At 47.6% G+C, this 20,182-nt stretch overlaps 1 protein-coding gene across 2 annotated transcripts; it reads right to left on the bottom strand.

The window, feature by feature from the left end:
• Positions 1 to 305: 305 nt before the first annotated feature.
• Positions 306 to 12,859, bottom strand: RBBP5 (RB binding protein 5, histone lysine methyltransferase complex subunit). 2 transcript variants are annotated; one of them, XR_013639522.1, is made up of 15 exons: positions 12,696 to 12,859; positions 10,924 to 10,949; positions 10,423 to 10,595; positions 9,649 to 9,789; positions 7,929 to 8,091; positions 7,516 to 7,625; positions 6,817 to 6,939; positions 5,986 to 6,139; positions 5,431 to 5,502; positions 5,171 to 5,288; positions 4,415 to 4,484; positions 3,184 to 3,289; positions 2,754 to 2,880; positions 1,610 to 1,951; positions 306 to 635 (listed from the first exon to the last, which is right to left on the bottom strand). XR_013639522.1 is itself a non-coding variant. In XM_078871380.1 (15 exons), exons 1-15 carry the CDS (start codon positions 12,712 to 12,714, stop codon positions 607 to 609), a joined length of 1,620 nt encoding a protein of 539 aa, XP_078727506.1. In that variant the 5' UTR covers positions 12,715 to 12,858; the 3' UTR covers positions 306 to 606. The 2 variants fall into 2 exon arrangements, 1 of the variants encoding a protein (XP_078727506.1); XM_078871380.1 differs by having other exon boundaries at positions 1,763 to 1,951; positions 12,696 to 12,858.
• Between the last annotated feature and the right edge of the window lie 7,323 nt (positions 12,860 to 20,182).

Raw genomic sequence — 20,182 nt, 5'->3', positions numbered from 1 at the left:
AAGTCAAGACAGCGCAGTGTATAGAAAAATATGGGGGGCAGGGTTATCGTCAAGGACTGCAGCATGCAGAGCTTGGAAAAAACAACGGTGACAAGTTAAGAGTAACGCTTGCATGAAGCACTCTTTATTTCAGGGGGCTCAATTATGAGAGCGCTGCTCTAAACAAGTTAGCGGTCAACCTGTTTCGTAAGAAAAAAGTCCACAAAAATATAATTACAGCAAGTCGGACGAGTTCGCTTGCTTTAAAAGCTCTAAGACAAGTAAGAAATACTGTACTGTATACAATGAGACTGATTGGCAAAGTACCTTAAGCATACATTTTTATTTAGAAATGAAAAAAAGTCTCCAAGTCGGTCTGTAAAGTATATACAAAAACGATTTCACAAGCATCAGTGAGTAGCGGCACGCTCGCTCGGCTTTTTTCATTGTCCATTCCGTCACTCTTCGTCCAGAAAATACGTAAGATTCGTGTCTTTCTGCTCAACGGGATGAAACCCTGGGGCCCATCCTGCTGACATTTCCTGATCTGGGCTCATCAAGGCCGAAGGGGATATTCCCAATCTGGAGGATGAGCGTCGGGAATAAGATGCCCTCTTTCGGCGCACCTTACATCGTCTCCACCATCATTCCTCCACCTACAAGAGAAAAGAGAAAATCAAATCGCCTGTATACAACACCACATGTTTTGTTTTTATTTGAGGAAGCAGTGTACTTATTAAATGGGTTATTGTTATCAGGCTAAAATAGAAACAGCATAGATATTCGTGGTTGGGCTCTATCTCTCCAATGTGTTTTTGGGTTGTACCGCGTGTTACATGTCCACCGCAACCTAAAACATACAAAAGCAAACAAACTGTTGTTAAAGGTGACAGGTTGGGGTTGATAGATCAGATTTAAAGGTAAAGGAGGTCTCAGTGTAAATGCTTACCCCGAGCTCTCAATACTCTGATAGTGCGCTGTCTTTGAGTTGTACGCCTTTTGGCGTCATCTGGTCCAACACCAATGGAGACTAGGCTCTAAGAAAAGCTGTCTCGGGTGTGGACCAATCAACTTCAAGGACAGTGCATATCATTATCATCATCAGAGTTGTTTCTTTTTGTTTGCATTTTGACTGCTTGTGTTGTGGTTATTGCAAACATGATGCCTTGTATAAAGGTGTCAGTTTTTGTACCAGTTGAAAGGGTAATAACCTATTACTAGATCAGATTTAATCCGACGAGTGTAGGGTTTTTCAAACTCCAGTCCCTGTAACCCACCATGGTCCACTTTCTGTTTACAAATCTATTACATGCCGCACGCGCCTGCCGATTGGCAAAGTGACGTGATCAAAGAGCGCCGATTAAAAATAAGGTAGCGACCTTGCGTGTGGATTTTTTTGTAACTTAACCCTTTCCCATTCCGACGACGTACGTGTACGTCATCCGTATTTATTGTAGAAAAAATCAAATAACATCAGTACCAAGGCTTCCACAAGGCTATACGAGGAGGGTGTGTGGCACAGTTTGGTGCCAGCAATCAGTGCGGTCGTGTTGCTACAGTTCTTTGCTTGTGAGTACAATGTCCTTAAAAACAGCGGTGCTATGCCTCTCGAAATCAAATTAATGCTAACCGCTTGCGCGTTCCCGAGATTCAGCGGTGAACGAGACCCACCCTGCAACAGACGTCTCGGAACGGGAAAGGGTTAATTGGCATTTCAACAAATAAGATTGGTTACTGCTCCGCACCACCCCCACGTGTGCGTGCGCGCGTTAGCGGAGCGTACCGCCGGAAGACTCAAGCTTGTCCATAAGGTCCCTGCCCTTACTGCTGCCGTCCAGGCCACGGCCCTTGTCCCCCTTGGGCCCCTTGGGTTTTCCCGGTGTCGGGTCCTTGGTCTTCATCCCTTTGGGTCGCCCTGCCGGCTTCTTCTTGCTCTTCCCATCACCCTTGACGCACAACAGCGGGTGCAGCTCTGGGCAGGGGGAGCAGGGGGAGGTGAGAGGGCAGAGCTGCGATTGTATTTGGTCTGCAATCACTTCTTTACAGCCATTCTCAAGTTACTATCCTAAATGCTTGTGGCACTTACAGATGCACTGCATGGGAGTTGCAGTGTTAATAATTAATGGTGATGATGATGGTCACTCATTCTCCACTGCTGCCCCCCCCCCACGATGGTCTGAAATGTCCCTCGCCCAAGCTCTCCGTGCTGTCGATTCCTTACTCCCCATGCAATCAAGGGTCAATACCATCTTACCTTGCCCACCGTTACCTAAAATATATAATAGCTGACGTGTCTGGACGTTAAACCAGAATTGGGATTTGCTCATCCAAAACGATTAACCTGAGCAATTGGGAGAAGATAAACATTATGGTGGGAGTAAGTGAACCCATTAGTCAACCGCTGTTAACTTCCTACAAAACGGTACTCACTTTATTGACTGGAGGGGATGAAAGGCGACCCCTGACCAGGATTTGAATTTACAAGCGTCTAATTGAAAGTTGTGCATTCTAACTACTGCCAACCTGGGCAGATGGGACAGCAACAAGTGAATTAATGTCAGCGGTGACCATCAAAACAGGCAAATGAGTGAACATGCGAGCGAGGAGCATAGCAACACCTGAGCGAGTTAGCATGTAAGTGAGCGAGCGAGTGAGCATGTGAGTGCGATCATGCAAGTGAGTGATCATGCATGCGAGTGAGTGCGTGAGCAATTGACCGCGCAAGTGAGTGATCATGTGAGTGAGCGCGCGAGTGACGGAGTTAGTGAGCGCACCTTCAGGCGCGACCCCCTGCAGCTCCACGTTGGTCGTTTTCGTTTTTTTCTTCTTGGGCGAGAGCGGCCCCTCCGACGACGCCGGCCGCTTCTTGTCCTGGCTGCTTGGCTCGTCCGCCCCGGGTGTCTGCTCATTCACACGCGCAAAGAGATGGACGTCCCCGTACAGCCATCAACAGACTGATGAGCAATTTCTGCTACACCCAGACCACCAAACCGCTCGCTTGTTTGCTGCCGGTAGTGTGTTTCCTATGTGCATTGCTCTGTTCAATTGAGCTTTTGAATTGCGCTGGCGCTTAGGAATCTGTTTTATACTTGTGTGAGGTGCGATGTCAATGAATATGTGAGGATGATGACACACGGTAGGGAGAATAAAGAGAAAGGAGTGTAAACTGCCCGCAAGGGTTGGTCAGTTGGGAGCGACACTGACCGACAGGGCGTCTGGAGGAGGTCCGTACGGGTTCTCCTCGGGCTCCTCCACCTCAGGCGAGATGGGCAGGTAGAGCAGAGCGTGCGAGTCCTCCGTCTCCTCGTCGCTGTGCGACGAAGGCATCAATGAGGACGGCGTCAGAAACTCGGAGGTCACGTGACCGACTAGGGTACGAACGACTCGGCAAGGCAAGATGCTATTGTGTTATGGACAATGAAGACGAGAGAAAAAAATATCACGTACATTATATACCTATCCAGTGTGTCCCATGCCATCTAGTAAGAGTTTGAAGCTTTGTTCACGAAATAAAAAGACGCGAAACTGAATTTCATAAGCTTGCCATAGCAAGATCTACAAACATTACTGTATTTATTTGAAGCTTTCGTGACTGCAGGAATTACTCTTTGGTTCTTTCGGTAAAGTCACGTAGAAATAAAATAAATTTAATAATAGAATACGACGTTTCGATTGCAACACAAGCAGAAAGAGACACACACACAGACACACTCCGTGTCTGTCTATGTGTCTCCGTGCCTGTGTTTTGTCTCTCTCTCAAATTTAGCAATCTTTGGAAGAATGTAATCAACCAGGTAGGGTGTTGACTGTTGTGTTAGCCGACTCTCTGTGTTGTATTGCATTATCTTCTAAGTTTACTAGGTTTGTTTTCTCATTCATGCCTACCTGATGACGGTTGCTTATGTTGCAATCAAAACGTCGTATTCTATTATTTAATTTATTTTCTTTCTACGTGACTTTACTGAAAGAACCAAAGAGTAATTACTGTATTGTCACTACTACACCTTTTTGTAGAACACAGTTATTTATTGACATCACTATTGCACTAAGTTCACTACAACACTCTGGTACCTGTGTCCTCAGTCACTTTAAAGCATTCTTGTTTTTCATGAACTCATGTAAGACAGCTTGAAACAGAGCCGAGGTGCGAATCGCAGAGTGATATTCGTTTTCTGGGTCGAGTTTTTCTTTACACGAAATACCCAACGTCAACATCTCATTCCCCTGCTCTCCCTCTTGTGACATTTTTTGCCCGACTCCCCCCCCCCCCCCCCCCTACAAACTCAGGTGCATTCCATTGAGTGAACGAGCCATGGACTCCACGTGCAAACTATTTTTAAGGCAACATTTTCCTTCTTTAAAATTACATTCATTGTGATTGCAACCAGTGATCCTACAAAAAAATGATTAACCAAACACAGCAATGAATCTGCACCTGCTGCAGAAGGTTGCGATGGGGTCCACGCTTGTCACATCCACCTCCTCGTCCTCCAACGCGTCGGCTCCTTGAAGGAAAAAAATTGTAAGCGGCACGAAACCTCAACCTTCAGCAGGCCCAACTGGGGTTCTTAATTTAAAAAAAATATTTAATATAAGTGATTTAAAATAATACTGGATGTTGTGTAAAGTTGTGACCTTGAAATCATCATAATCTTAGAAGCACAAAGCTCCACCTTGTAGCATTTTGTCCCAGAGACATTTCCCGTTTAGCACAAGGATGTTCAATTCTGGAAATCATTCGTGAAGAGCCATTTTTCAGACGATTCTGAAATGTTAAATTTTTCTGTACATTTTAAAAATATATCTCTATTTACAATGGTCTTTACTTGCATGCAAATACAAGAGATGATAATAATTTTATATAAAAATTATAATTTAGACTTATAGAGCATCTACATGCAACCACACCTGAATGACGCACAAATAAGGAGACATGCGCTCACATTGTTTCGGATGGAGAACACAATGGCGATAAAGCTACAGTGCAGGAGAAATACGATAGCGTGGTAAAGATGACAATGAGGACATTTCCTCGTGAGAGACAGTCACGGGCGGAGTAGAAGAGGAAAGCCTTAATCCTGGACTTGAACAGGTGGAGACAGGAGCGCACGCATCCAGGGGGAGGGAATTCCAGACTGCGAGGGCAGCGTAACGAGCGGACAACGATTAAAGGGTTTGCTTCGGAGGCTACCCGTCATCTCGGGTTCGCTTTTGTCCTCATCTTCGATGTCGAACTCCGACTCCCTCTCCTCGTACTCCACGTTCTCGTCCAGCTCCTTAAAGTCCGGTGCGAAAGCACTCCAGTTTTCCTTGCCACGGAGAAACACACACCCACGGGCATTGCGGCGAACCCTACTTCACTTAGTTGCGCTACTGGCTCTGACTGTAAGCTGATGTCGCGCTATGCGGTGCTGCGTAGTGGTAGTGTGTCAGTCGAGGCTGGGAACGTACCACTTGATTCTGGGCCCATATGGACACCACGCCGCTCGATATGGACGCTATGATTGGTCGTACGGGATGCCACTGCGCAGAAATTAAAATAGCACAAATAAAATGTCAAAAGTATTTCCTTGCAAAACTCCTGTGCAATCAATTCTCTTTTACTCAACGTCACACAACAGCTTCATTTGGCTGAGTGTGCATATGTACACACACAGCCCATTTTGTCAATCCACAGCTGGATGAGTGCCTCTGCACACCATGCGGGTTGTTGGGGTTATTTAACCGTAACTCACCACGCCGTTAAGTGCGGGTTGGTGGAGGAGGGGAGCACAGGCGTGGAACACACAAGCAGAGTGCAACAATTTATTTTGTTGCACTGCCCTCTGCTGTCAGCAGTGGATTTACCCAAAGGCTGTACATGTACAAAGTGAGCTTAATAGCCGATTACAACCCCGCAAATCGATGAACCGTCAAAGCCCCCCGCCCCCCACTCCACCCTATTGTATTGCAATGAGGCTTGGCATGGCGAACGAAGGCACCGCTGTTTGTTTGTCCGACACTTACGGCGACATCCAGCAGCAGTTCCCCGCGCGTGCCGTGCAGGATCTTCACCAGGTTGCCAATGCTCTTCTCCCAGATGTAGAGCGCATGCTGTCGTGCTGAGCCGGCGCAAATGTACTCGCCGTCCCCCGAGAAGCAGCACTTCTTCCACGGTGTCCTGCAAACAGAGCAAGGCAATGCGGTCGTGTGGTGTGCGTCATGCGTGGTGGGGCAGAGAGTGGGGGAGTGTGCGGGGAAGCGCGTGGTGGAGCGTGATGGTGGATGGGAAAAAATGTGGTGCGTATGGTAGAGTGTGTAGTGAAGTAGGCAAGTGTCTGGTGGAGTGTGGTTGTGGATGAGAGGGGATGCGGTGCACATGGGAGAGTGAGTTGTGGAATGGGGGGAGTGTGGTCCATAAAGTCGGCGAGTGTGCGGGGAAGTGCGTGGTGGAGTGTGGTGGTGCATGGGGTCTGTGTTTGGTGAAGTATAGTGATAGTGGAATAGGGGTGTTATGGTATGTAGTGATCCAAGGGAGGAGTGATGGTTAAGTGTGATGGTGTTTGGGTGAGTGTGTGGTGGTGTTTATTGTAGTCAATAGATGTGTGCTGTGATGTGCGGTGGTACGTGGGAAAGCATGGTGAAAGCGGTGATATGTGGAATGGTGGTGCGTGCGTATGTGCTTGTGCGTGGGACAGCGTTTGGTTAAGTGTGGTGGTGTACGAGGGAGATGAGGGTGGTGTAATGTGAAGTATGGTGGAGCATGCGGTAGTGCACGGGGTGTGTGGCGATGTGATCGTGGCGTGTGTGGTCAGGTGTGCTGAAATCCGCAGTGGAGTGGTGGTAGTGGCAAGGCACCTGTTGACCAGGTCTTGAAGCTTCTGAATGGGCTCCGGCTCGCCGTCCTTCCCACACGTCAGGATCTCCAGGCTGTCGTACACCCTGATTATCCGGTCCGCCGTGTTTATCAAAAAACAGCTGCTGTTTTAACATGAAAACACACGAGGCCAGGACAGCATTAACACCTGATTCTGAATACCATGGTGGCTGAATGGCTCAGGGGTTGCAGCATTCAGCCGGTATCACTGAGATCCTAGGGTTGAATCTGGGTTTCAGATATCCATGATTAAACCAGGTTTCTAAGTGTAGCGAGATGGTGTCAATTTGGGTTTTCAATGAATTTGTTGTCAAATAAAACTCCTACAATGAAAATAAAAGTTATTTTAACTGCCACGAAATGAACATGATCATAGCAGGACATGTGAGACAATTCTTCGCCCGTAGTATGTATGAGAAGTAAATTGAAAACAATCTCTGCAAAAATTGTGATATCTTATTCCACAGACCATTCTCTAACACACAGGGTGATAGTATGCTCTCACGCACAGAGTTTCTGCATTGACACGTCAACTCATGACATTACACCGATAAGACACCTGGAACTAATTTAGGAAATATTTTTAACCACTACAACCTGTGCTGCGCAATGTATCAGCTAGCCGACAAGGGAGATGATTGATGCCACTCTTAGCAGCTATGACATCGAACACCTCTCACCTCCCCTTCCGTGCAAACTCGATGGACTTGATGGCAGTGGTGTTGCTTGTGCCCGTCGTGACCCTGAACGAAGCCACCAGGTCCTGTGTGTCTGTTTTCAGCACGAGAATCTGGTGGCAATGCAAAGTGAACACAGTTTTAAGTGCAACCAACAACAATTGCATACAAGCTACGCGTCTGTACGCGTCTTGTGTTATTTTTTTTTAAAACAAGGTTTCCTTTTTTGGTGCTGCGATCGGCTTGACAACATCAATTCAACTGCACTTGAAAACCTGGGTTTAATCAAGAGGCAGCTGGAATCCGGATTCAAAGCCAGGCTCGGTGTTTCTGACTCAAGTGTAAATAATCTGCCCGAGCCACTACCCGGTCTCCGGGCGGGTGTTTTAATGAAGCTGGAAAAGCAAGTCACGCACCTTTCCCTTGGCGTTGCCGGTGTACATGTACTCCCCTCGCCGATCAAACGAGGCTACGATGTTGAGGTCAGAGTCATCGTCGACGGGAAGGCACACATGCTTGGAGTCGGACAGGGTCAGCAAGACAGGCGCAGACTTCATGGGGCACACGAGTACTCGGTTCCTTTAAAACACACACACACACAAAATAGATAAATATCTCCTGTATAGGTATACAAACTGCTGGGGCAAGTGCTATGTGTGAGTATCTCTGAAGACCGATATGGTGTGCGAGGAGAGATTGTGGCCAGCACCATATGTAATAGCGTTTATCATTTAATTGCTGTTATTTACGCACTGCGCCAGATACTAAATTATGGCTGGATCGATAAGAGGGGAGACCCATAGGAAGTTCTAATATCACGTGCCACTGACGTTAACAGAAGCTGGGATGAATTAAAGTGGTTTTGTTTACATCTTATCTTCGTTTGTGCAATCCCTAATTTAGTCAGTTTTAAATGGTTTAAAATAGTGTTACATTGTTCTTGATGTCACCCAGGTCACCCTTGCAAAAGAGGAATGCTGTCTCATGTGTCTCAATGGGTTTATTTAATCTCCTGGCTAAGTAATGCCCTAACCTCTGCACCACCACTCACCATATTCACACACAAAGACAAAAAGAACCCGCGTGTAGACTTTAACAGATTGTAAGCGCAAGTGCTGTTTGCGAGCATCTATGAAGGCCTGCGTAGCACGCAGGGGGCGGTGTTCATCAACACCATTCCCAGCCGCCTTTGTCTCCCCAATACTGATGTTTACATACCACACCAGTTATTCATTTAAGGCTGAGTCTACCTCGGAAAAGCTCAGGACCCGCTTCAAATATTCACCACTGTAATTGGTCGTGAGCAGGAATCAAACTGAGGTTGCGAGGTTTGTAGTGCATGCATAACTCGAAAACACTGTCAAAACATAAAGCTTTTAAGTACTTTTACAGCAGACAAAAACGCGAATAATTCAGAAATGTGCACAGACATTGGCTGTTATTTTGTGATACTCTTGAGTGGCGACTGGGGACATGAGACACCCATAGCAGCAGTTGGACGTAACAATGCATAAATGAATTAATTAAAATTGATTTGCACTCTAATACATTACATCATGCGTATGAAAAGCAACTATTTACCATTCAAACACATTAAATGCAAATGGTTACGTTGCTGGCAGCAGAGGGAATTGGAGAAAAATTAATTGTCGTATGCTCCCAAGTCTACATTTCCCACCTTCACCAACCGCATTGACGAGCGTGAAGTGTGGTCAAGCAACCCCTTCCCCCGTGACCAACACGGCGTGGGGAGGCCTTCATCTAGTGTACATCTTTTAGTGGATTGAGAAAGCACTGTAAGAATGCAATAAAACAGCACGAGATAGATATCTGTGGTATCTTCCATGACACTGAGGCCAACCGAGTGACTTTGCACAAACAAAACACACCCTCTGTCAAACACCGTGTTTCGATCTAGACTGAAGACTTACTTCATCTCTGAAGCCTACAACTAATAAATAAAAAAAGATACTGTACATCTGCATTTTTTTTATTGCATACAATGTATTCGTCGGAACATTCTAACTCACGTGTAAACCGTCTTCAGACGGTGGCTGCATATAGACGCGACGAGAATGGTAAAAGTATGGTGAGGCCGTGGGATGGGGGCGATTCGCGCTCGCGGGAAAAACTCACGGGTCTCGGGGGTGGAACTGGACTTTGAGAATGGGCACGGGGAAACGGAACCTCTGCTCGCAGTCGCCGCTCAGCACATCCCACAGCGACACCATGTTGTCTGTAGATGCGCTCACCAGCTTGTGTCCATCGCGACTCCAGCTAGCGTGGGGGTGGGGGGGGGTGAGAGTCGGGTGTCAGTGAAGACGGGAAGCGCGCGAGGGTTCGACGCTTTGAACGACTGTGATAATACGGGCTGCCGCGATGTGGCAATAAGATGCATTGTACGATAAACAGGTCCGCGACATTCGTACGGTCAATTTTTCTAATGGTTGCGATATTGTGATTGTACTTGCTCCCTCATTTTTTTAATCTATCACTTTCCAAAAAACACAAGTATGAAATAGCAAACACAATAATAAAACGTCTCAGCAAAAATCTATTACCAATTAAAAATGCTGCTTTATGGAGTAATTGACAGAATAGTGACAACACATTTCTATAATTATTTTAATCATTAAGAACTGTAGAGAGGATGTGGCGATGGCTCAATACAAGAATGGTACCTCTTTCTGCATGGGAGGCGTAGGATAAATATTAAATGCTGATGATGAAAAAAACGCCAGGAAAAAGATCAAATGCAACTAAAATGTTAACTTCACTAAGTGCTTGCCCAAAGACAAAACAGTAACTAGGATCCACGAGCGAGTAAAGTAACGACCGTTACTTCACCGTTAACTTGTCAGCAAGCGGTCCGGCTGGCTAACCACGAGTTTACGAGCAAAGTCCACCCACCACAGCGAGCACACGGGATGAATGTGAGCGCTGATGATCTTGGCGATGCCACGCGTCAGGAAGTCCCACACCACGATGCGGCCGTCGTTGCACCCGACCGCCAGCAGCGTGCCGCGCCGGTTGAAGGCACACGTGAGCGCCATGCTGATGCAGTCCAACGTGCCATCTGCCTCCTGTGTCACAGAGTGGGTCGACCGGTCACGGTGCACCAATGAGGATTATCAAAAATCACCTTTTAAAAAAAAATTCTAAAATAAATTATCAGTTTACCGATCCTTCACCAACCCGCACTGACAAGCGTGGCGAAGTAAGGTCAAACAAACCCCATGACCGACATGGAGTGGTGAGGCCAATGGGTTGCCATGTGACGAATCACATTGGAACACATACGTACCAATAGGTTATAAACTCAAATGCCTGCTCCGATGAGTGTAAACATAAAACGTATTTAAATCATTCCAAAAAAATGTTAAAGACAATTTACATCTTATCACCACTTACCTCAGGATAGTTTTGGCCAAACGATTCTGAAAATGAAAAAAATAAAATACAATTAATGTACACGTACACAGCCAATACCACAGATATCACTCAAAACATGTTTCACCAAGAAACACATCATCAACTATGACCAGGGGTGGGCAACCAAAATAACCAGACGAGCTATTTTTGTCGAATTTTTGTAAAAAGAAAATTATATATTTCAAGAGCCGCAATGCATGTGAATAACTTCATGAAGCAGTCGTTATAGAGAGGCATGCGGCTCCGGAGCCACAGGTTGGGAGACTTATATTCAGCAATCCATTGCTGAATATTGGTCCCCTAAGTTGTCACCATCTCTAACGAGCCTACGAATAATCCACCGAGCACCTTGACCACGAGCAGCATTGCTTGAGATGTTGATTTGTCTCTACAGTTTTTTTTATCAATGAGGCAAATCCTGAACAATTCATTGACTAAATAACTGAAACGGACTGCTATCAAGAACAGGCCCCACCCAAGGGCACAGCCGTGTTCCTTCCCAGGTTTAGCTCCTGTTATAAATAAGGAAGTCAAACTCCACTTAATCGACTTAAGTGGTTTGTTGCCAGTGGTAAGGATGTGGGTGGAACAGCGCAGCTGAGCGGACATACTGACCAGCACCTTCACGTCTGGACCAGTCTGCATGACAATTCGATTCCTGTCACTGCACTGCTAGAGGATATTAAAGGTCCAGCACCATCATTAACTTGTATGAGTTGGTTGTAGGTGACCCGCTATTATCGTCATGACAATAGATTACAGCCACAAAAAGCAACAACGCAATGGCTCCTACAGTAGGGTAGAGCACTCAGTTCCTACCCTTAAGTTCAAGTTTCAAGACGGTACTTGACTATTTGCGACACAATTCAACCTAAAGCGGATAAACCTTAGCTCATTGTTTGCATCTAGCGGTGGATATACCGTAGCTCACGATGAGAGCTTCACTCAGCAGTGGGTAGATCATGGCTGATGATGATGTTTCCTTACACCAGCAGAGGTTAGACCATGCATAATGACGATGTGGCTCGGCGGTGCAGTTGGACAGTTGAGAGTTGGGGGATTGTCATCCATCCACGGGGCGATAGAATTGGTACCACTTTGTGGTTGTGCTATGGAGAGGCTCGCCCCCGCCGTGGTAATGCGGAATTTCCACCACTGGCTCAGGCCTATAGACAATAGATGAGCATTGCCTCAATGCTCATTTTAGCAATAAACTAGATTTTTTTTAGATTTGAAGCTTTCGTGACTGCAAGGATTCATACATGATGGGGAAGCCGTCAGCCAGTAACCGTTAGACAATGGCTTATTCCTTCAAACATCAAACATCAGTGGATAGACCACAGGTCATGATGACGCTGCCATCATCTAGCAGTGGACACACCATAGCCGACGAGTTAAGCCTTATTCATAGACTAAGGCTCATGATGATACTGTCCATGGCTGCTGATGATCATCATTCTGATGAATCCTTCGTGCCGAGGCGGATAGAAAATAGCCCACAGTGATGATGAAGCCTTCACGCAACGGCGGAAAGACCACGGCTGATGAGGGCTCTATGCAGCAGTGGATAGAACATGACCGCCGAGCAATCCTTCACGCAGCAGTGGACAGAGCATAGGCTCAATGTGATGCTAATGAACCCTTCATGGAGCGGTTGCTAGGACCGCGTACGGTGAAGATTGTAAAGGTTGAAAACGCAGGCTCGGCTAGGCTCGGCTAGGCCGCAGGGCGCGCTGGGCCCGGACTCTCACCCAAGAGCTCGAGGTTCATGGCGAGGCGAGGCGCGTCGCGTCGAGGTCGCGGTGGCGTCGAGTTGACCCGGGCGACGTCGTTGACGTCTGTTGCCCTCGACTCTGGTGGAAGGAGGGGGGTGGGTAGGGGGGGACGCACGAAGCGGAGATGGAACGCCAAGCGCGGGATTTCTGTTTGGTTGGGGCTGGATCGATAACGCGATTCCTTGTTGAAGACATTTTTTAAAATAGATTCTGGGATGGTGGGGAGGGTTACAGGACGTGATGTGGAAATATTATCGAGAGAGATGGTTGACGTTTGTTATGATGGGTGTACATTACGTGAACACGTTATATTTTGGCTCAATGGGGGGGCACAAATGAGATTTAAAATAGTATGATTTTAAACAAGTCGATTCCTAACGATCATACCGGACGATTCTCGGAATCGTAGAGTGGCGTAAATCGTTACGCCTCAATGGGAATCGATAGTCACCGATTCGCAGGGTCACGATTCCGCACACTGCAGCGATGAAGGCGCGGCCCGTGCAAGTGCTTGCTCGCGGGCACTGCTCCGGAAGAGACTCCACTAGAGGGAGCACCAGCGGGAGGGTTTGCAGTAGGGCATTTCACTTGCAGATTAAGGTTCCTGATGTGGCATCTTCCAATTGCTTCATGTGGCCGATATCAGTGAATTCTGTGATAACCGTCTCAGATAATAAAATTGTATTAGGGGCCGTCCATAAATGACGTCACACAGCCGTGTGACGACGACGGGGGGGGGGGCAAAAATAGTCCAAAATCGCGTGACGTCATTTATGGACAGCCCCTTAGCCGTGGTTTCACCAGCCCACAGGGGATTATTGTGTCCGTCCATCGTGCAGCGAGGGGCTGCGTGGGGAGGGAGGGACTGGGTGGGGAGGGTGGGGCTGGGTGGGGGGTGGGAGGGGTGGGGCTGGGTGGGGAGGGGCTGGTCACCCCGTGGTGCCCTTATAAAACTCAACGTTCAACCTACTCACGCCGGCTTGTGCCCGCCCTCACAGTCGGCCATATTTGCGGAATACACCACGCCGCCGTTGACCCTGGCCATTGACCGAGCAACCCAACGTTCCTACCAGCTCCCTCCGCAGGAATGTGTTATAGTGCACTAACTAGCCTTTTGCCCGTCCAAGGACGGGTGTATTGCGGTAAATCTGAAACTTGCAAGCGAAAAGCAGACTGCGACGTAATATCCATTGCATCAATTCGTGTGCAATTTGTAAGGCCGCGGTGACACAGACTTATTTCATTTTAAGGTTATAATCCCTTATTCATCACGACGTCCTTTTTACTTTGATGTCTCAACAGCCTTGCAGAGATCGCGTGACGTGAGGGTTCTGCCTTTGTAGTGAGGGCTGTGAGTTGACGCCGAGGAGGGGGAGGAGGCGCCTTGCCCCCCCCCCATGTGGGGTGATGTCACCTGCTCATAATTATTAATGAAGGGGGGGGGGGTCCATTTGGAGGACGTCACCTGTTTATTATTATTAATGAGGGAGGCTGGTCGACGTTGAGTGACGTCACGCGCGGGACACACAGACATTATTGGCTCATAGTAATTGATATAATTTACATAAAATAATTAAAATACATACTGTAGTTTATACCATGACACGCACAAAGCTTGAGACGGTCGATCCGTATCAATCTAGATTCTACTTGCACCACAATATGGAGATCATCGCGCGAATTCTCATCAAGTAGGATGTATGGAATCGTTATAAAGTACTGCACCGCACAGTACTGTATATCCATAGTACCCCGCAAACTGCCAAGCCTCGTGCCCGTATTAATCTTAATATTACTGTTATTTTTTTTATTTTAAGCTTTCGTGACTGCAGAGATTCATATTCTTGGTTGTGTTGCAATCGAAACGTCGTGAGAATTGTATTGTTTCATTTTTATTATTTCCCTTCTACGTGACTTTATCGAAAGAACCAAGAATATGAATTTACTGTTGTTATTTTTTTTTTTTAAACATAATTTTATGTCTCCCAACTCCACTGGCAATCCTTGGTCATTGTTGGACATTCCACATTCTCATGGCGGGGTCCAGTACCTTGACTTGGACGACCGTTGTTCATCATGATCATCATTGGAGGACTTCTCTTTCCCAGAGGTGTCCACCCCTCCCAAACTTGCGATGCAATCCACCCACGCAGTAACTGCTCAAAGACGAATTTAACTGTCCACAAAATGGTAACCCACCGAATTGGTGGGCCTAACCTGATAAAGTAAAAAAAGTTGGTAAAAATGTTTTTTATATCGTAACCAGAGAGAGAAATTTCAACGGGTCAATGATTTTGCTGCTTAAATAAATCCTGCCACGGGAAATCATTGATTCAGAAGTCGCATAGGCTAATGGACCTACATGCTTGTTGTATTTAGTGTTTTTTAATGTTGACTTACGCCGCCTCGAATATGCATTCCTGTTTAGAGGCTATAGCCATTCGAACGTACGGTCCAGTGCACATCGATTAAATGGATACATATACAACGTCCAAGTAAGAGATGGCGATAGCTTGGGGAGAACTTTATCATCCAGCAGTAGATCGATCATGGCTGACGATGACATCCATATTGCTATGTGGCAATCTTATGCATTTGATGAGGGTTTGCTATAAAAAAAAATCTACATCATTTGGTAGGAGACCATTATCCAGCATCATTGCTGCCGATGGTAATAAGACAAGGGAACCTTTACCCATACCGTAGTTGTTGATGGGATCGGCCACGTGGTGGTCATTTTATGCCAAAATTCTTGTCGTAAACCCCTCCACCACCCGACAAGATTGTCACGTTTACAAACGTATTAGTTGTACGTGCCAATGTATTGATCAAATTCTGACCGATAAAGCTCCTTCCTCGCCGGTGACATTCAATACATTGGCAGCACGTATGAATAATACTGTTCGTAAACGTGACAATCTTATCGGGTGGTAGGACTTTAACACTGAGTTTTGGCATAAAACAAAAATACGTGGCCTTACCCAACAAAAAAACAAATACGGATCTTTGTATTTGCTACCAAAACCAATGATTTAAGTTACAAGACAACCTTTGTCATCTTGACTTATCTTGTTGACACGGTAGAAGGTTGAACGCACGTGGGTCGAGGTTGGCGAGTGGGGGGTGAGGTGTGGCGAGTTCCCACGCCCACCAGAGGCGTGCCACCCACCCACGGGGATCGCCTCCCACGTGCCCCGCGACACGTTCTCTCGGCCCCGCCTCATGTCCAACGTTACTGGAGGAATCCGATGAGCTATGAAGCTATAAATCTTGACTTGAAGCTTTCGTGACTGCAGGAATACATATTCTTTGGGTCTTTCGGTAAAGCCACGTAGGTAGATCAAATAATAAAAAATAGAAAAATATAAATAATAACAATATCACGACGTCTCGATCGCTGCCCTCCTGCGATATTTCTCACCTGATGACGATTGCTTGTGTTGCGATCGAAACGTCGTGATATTGTTATTATTTTTATTATTTGATCTATCTCCGTCGCTTTACCGAAAGACCCAAATAATATGAAGCTATATTTTCACAGATGTCCAGTAGGATCAGAGCGTTACAAAACATAAACAGCAGGGCCAATGCACATCGCATCTCCTGCCTAAGACAAGCCACAGTTGTGCAATTGTGACCATGCAATCCAAACCCACAGTGTGTATTAAAGTCAAATGTTCGGGTAAAATATTACATTTCCTGCAGCTCAAGTCGGCTTGGACAAATTTGTTTTTATACTGATCATAGCACAATTACAAACTTAAGTTGTACACAAGCAAACATAAGAAACTCGACAGTAGATTTGTCAATAACACTGTTATATGTAGCACACTGTTACGTGTAAATGAAAACATAAAATAGGCGACTTTTCGGAAATGGGAAAATGTCAAAACTGGGTGGTTTTTAACTTTTGCCGACAAAACTGGATCCCAAATGTCAAAACTGGGTGCACCCTGGGTGGCCAAAAACTTGAGTTTTGGACACTCAGGGTGCACCCAGTTTTGACATTTGTCAAATACACTTGATAATTGTATACTAGCACAGTGTGCCAGCACCCCATTCATCTAAACACGTGGTATTAGTATGCTGGCACAGTGTGCCAGCACCATATAACTACACACACTTGATATTTGTACGCTGGCACAGTGTGCCAGCACCCCAACGACCAACATTTCAAGCTACGGCTCGGACTCGGAAGTGAGCTCGGGGCGGGCTTGCGACCAGGCGGGCGCACTGCCACCTTGCTCACATTCGAATGGCAACCCTCCACCCCAAGAAGACTTTTACCACGCGCCGCGAGGCCATCCACGGCATCCAAGACTTTGCTTTGCAACAAGGCAAGCGCGCGGTCCTTGACCTCAAGCGAAGCGGCGGACGGCACGTTGCCATCGTCTGCTCTAGTTCAACACCTTGTTCCTTCAAGGTGAAGCTGACGAAGCTCACGGGGGAACGACGCGGCTTCCGCGTCTCGGCGCTGTGCACGGATCACCACGGCTGCTCGGGCACTACCAAGATCACGCAGCGCCAAGTGGAGGCGAACACGACAGCCCGTTCGGCCTTTCGCGCCAACCCCCGTACCTCCGCACCGACTGTCATTGCCCAGGTCGCCGACGTTGCTCGCGTCATTGTCCCGACCCGGATGATGTACCGCGCCAAGGACACGTGCATCGCGGCGAACGAGAGTGCGGCCCATGCAGGCTTCGAGTTCATCAACTCGCTGGTGGAGACGTTCGGCAAGCTCAACGCGACGACCTGCAGTGTGCGAGAAGACGAGGGCATCTTCTGGGGTGCGTTCATCTGCAACCCGATCGCACGCTCGTTGCAGCCAAGTCTTCAACGCGTCGTCGGCATCGACGGGTCGCACATGAAGGCGCGTGCCTACAATGGAACCATGCTCGTCCTCGTTGGGCGCGACGGCAACAACCGCAACGTCCTTCTCGCCGTGCCGCTGGTGCCGTCCGAGACGGCAGCGGCCTACGACTGGTTTCTCAACTGCTGCACGACCAACGACATCGAGCTCGACGGCACGCCGGTCTTCTGCGATCGTGGCACGGGCATCCTAGCCTCCGACTGGAAGGACCTCATGCTCATCCACTGCACGCGGCATTTGATCTGCAACGGCGTGGACAACATCGGCTCCGCGTTCACGCCCGACCTCCAAGGCATCATCTACGATGCCCAAGGGTGCGCCTCCGAGGCCGCGTTCCGCAGCTCCTTGGGCTGCTTGGGCGTAGCTCTGCCTGCGGCGGCCACGTACTACAACAAGATCGACCCCCACACGTGGGCGCTCTACCCGCACCTGCACACGACGCCATTGTACGGCTGGCGCACGACGAACTTTGTGGAGTCCACGAACAGCGAGGCCCTGCCGGCTCGCGAGATGGACCCCTTCCACTTCCTCATGCACCACATGGAAGACATGATGACGACGGCCTTTGCCCACCGCAGCGACGCCGAGAAGTGGGCCGCTCAAGGGCGTGTCATTACGCCGTACGCTCAAGGACTCATCGACGCTCAGCAGGCGTTGGCCCCGAGGTACAAGGTCTACGAGAGTACCTCGACGCGTGCATACGTCAAGGATCCAGACGCCTACGCCTCTGCCAAGCGCCGAGTCGATCTCAGCTCTCGGTCGTGCACGTGCGGGTACATGAAGCAGATGGGCTTGCCGTGTCGGCACTACATTCGTGCCCTCATGGCGTTTGGGCGGATGCCCGAGCTCTACGACGCATGTGCGGTGTGTTACCAAGTCTCTGCCATCAACACGACATGGACCTCGGTTGCTGGTATCGAGCTGCCCATTGCCGAGGAGCTGCAACGCGACAACACCATGATGCCACCTCCTCGCCAGAAGAAGGCTGGCCGCCCGAAGAAGCGTCGGATTCGCAACCGTGGCGAAGGTGGCCCATTGGGCCTCACGCGGTGCTCCTTCTGTCGCGCCAAGGGCCACAACAAGCGCTCTTGCCCGTCGAAGTAGTTATATATATGTAACAAACATGTTTTGTTCTAAGTGTGCAGCACCATACTTCTCGACGCAAACACTATCTACCGTTGTTCTACTGTAGTAGGTGTAGCATACAAGCTGGCACACTGTACCAGTATACAAATGGCAAGTTCGTGTATGTTCGCGAGCTGAAAGTGTTACTGTAGTTGCAAGCTGGCACACTGTGCCAGTATACATATGGCAAGTAAGTGTTACTGTAGTAGCGAGCTGGCACACTGTGCCAGTATGCAAACGGGAAGTTTGTGGTGCAAGGTATGGAACATGAGCCACGAGAAACATCATTTGGAACGCTCTAAATCTGTGGCGACATATGGATGAATAACGCAAGGACCTAAACGTGTACAAAATGATACATTAAATCGTACACCTTCTTCACCCAGTTTTGACATTTGTCCACATTGAACATCACCCAGTTTTGTCATATCAAAAAGCAGAGGTGTGGACTCGAGTCATGTGACTTGGACTCGAGTCAGACTCGAGTCATGAATTTGATGACTTGCGACTCGACTTGGACTTGCATAACAATGACTTTGTCCCACCTATGAGATGTGGACTCGAGTCATGTGACTTGGACTCGAGTCAGACTCGAGTCATGAATTTGATGACTTGCGACTCGACTTGGACTTGCATAACAATGACTTTGTCCCACCTCTGTCAAAAAGCACCACCCTGTTTTGCCTGTCGTTTTCCAAGACCACCCAGTTTTGACATTTGGGATCCAGTTTTGTCGGCAAAAGTTAAAAACCACCCAGTTTTGACATTTTCCCTTTCGGAAATGGCCCTTTATGACGTGTAATGAAATCAGGGCCATCGCCCGAAATGTCGCTTTACACGTGTGCCTGTAGGGCCACTTTAATTTACAAATGTGTTTAATTTTATCTAGCAAAAAAAGCGTGACACACTCGCTTATATTAAACCGAAAAAAACAACGACACATTGCGTCAATAACTCTAAAGGCTTTAAAACGGAAAATATATATTGGGCGACGTTTTTAATGTACAGAAGTGTATATGGATGTGATGTTATCTTCCTCGCCTGGTATACAGGAGGTCGGGTGTTCGATCCCGACCCTGACGCCTGCTGCTGCTGTATATTTGGAGTTTGTGGTGTCTCTCTGGGTCCTCCGGTTTTTCTCTCACTCACTTAGAAACGTGCCTTTAGACTATTTAGATTAATTTGCTGCTATGAATGTCCAAATGATAAGCCCACTTTGTTGAGCGGTTGTGGCGAGGTCGTTTTTTGAAAAATAAGGGGCCGTCCATAAATGACGTCACGCACCTAGGGGGGGGGTCAGTCATTTGTGACGATGTGTGACGAGGGGAGGGGGGGGAGAAATGTGACGTCACATCAAAATGCGCTACTTTAAATCAATATAGACAACACATTCTACTTAATTAAATCGACTTTTTAATAAATGTTTTCTCCTACAACATCAGAGTGCAGCGCCACATTAAATACGTAC

Source organism: Lampetra fluviatilis, chromosome 32, assembly GCF_964198595.1.
Source record: "Lampetra fluviatilis chromosome 32, kcLamFluv1.1, whole genome shotgun sequence".
Taxonomy (NCBI): domain Eukaryota; kingdom Metazoa; phylum Chordata; class Hyperoartia; order Petromyzontiformes; family Petromyzontidae; genus Lampetra; species Lampetra fluviatilis.
The sequence above is the reverse complement of the archived record's forward strand: the minus strand, read 5'-3'. Positions and strand labels throughout refer to the sequence as shown.

Coding starts and splice junctions, on each gene's coding strand:
- RBBP5 (XM_078871380.1), bottom strand. Junction 4,485..5,170: donor AAGCGAACCCGAGATGACGG/GTAGCCTCCGAA, acceptor TTTTCCTTCAAG/GAGCCGACGCGTTGGAGGAC. Junction 1,952..2,753: donor GCAGGGGGTCGCGCCTGAAG/GTGCGCTCACTA, acceptor CCCCCTGCCCAG/AGCTGCACCCGCTGTTGTGC.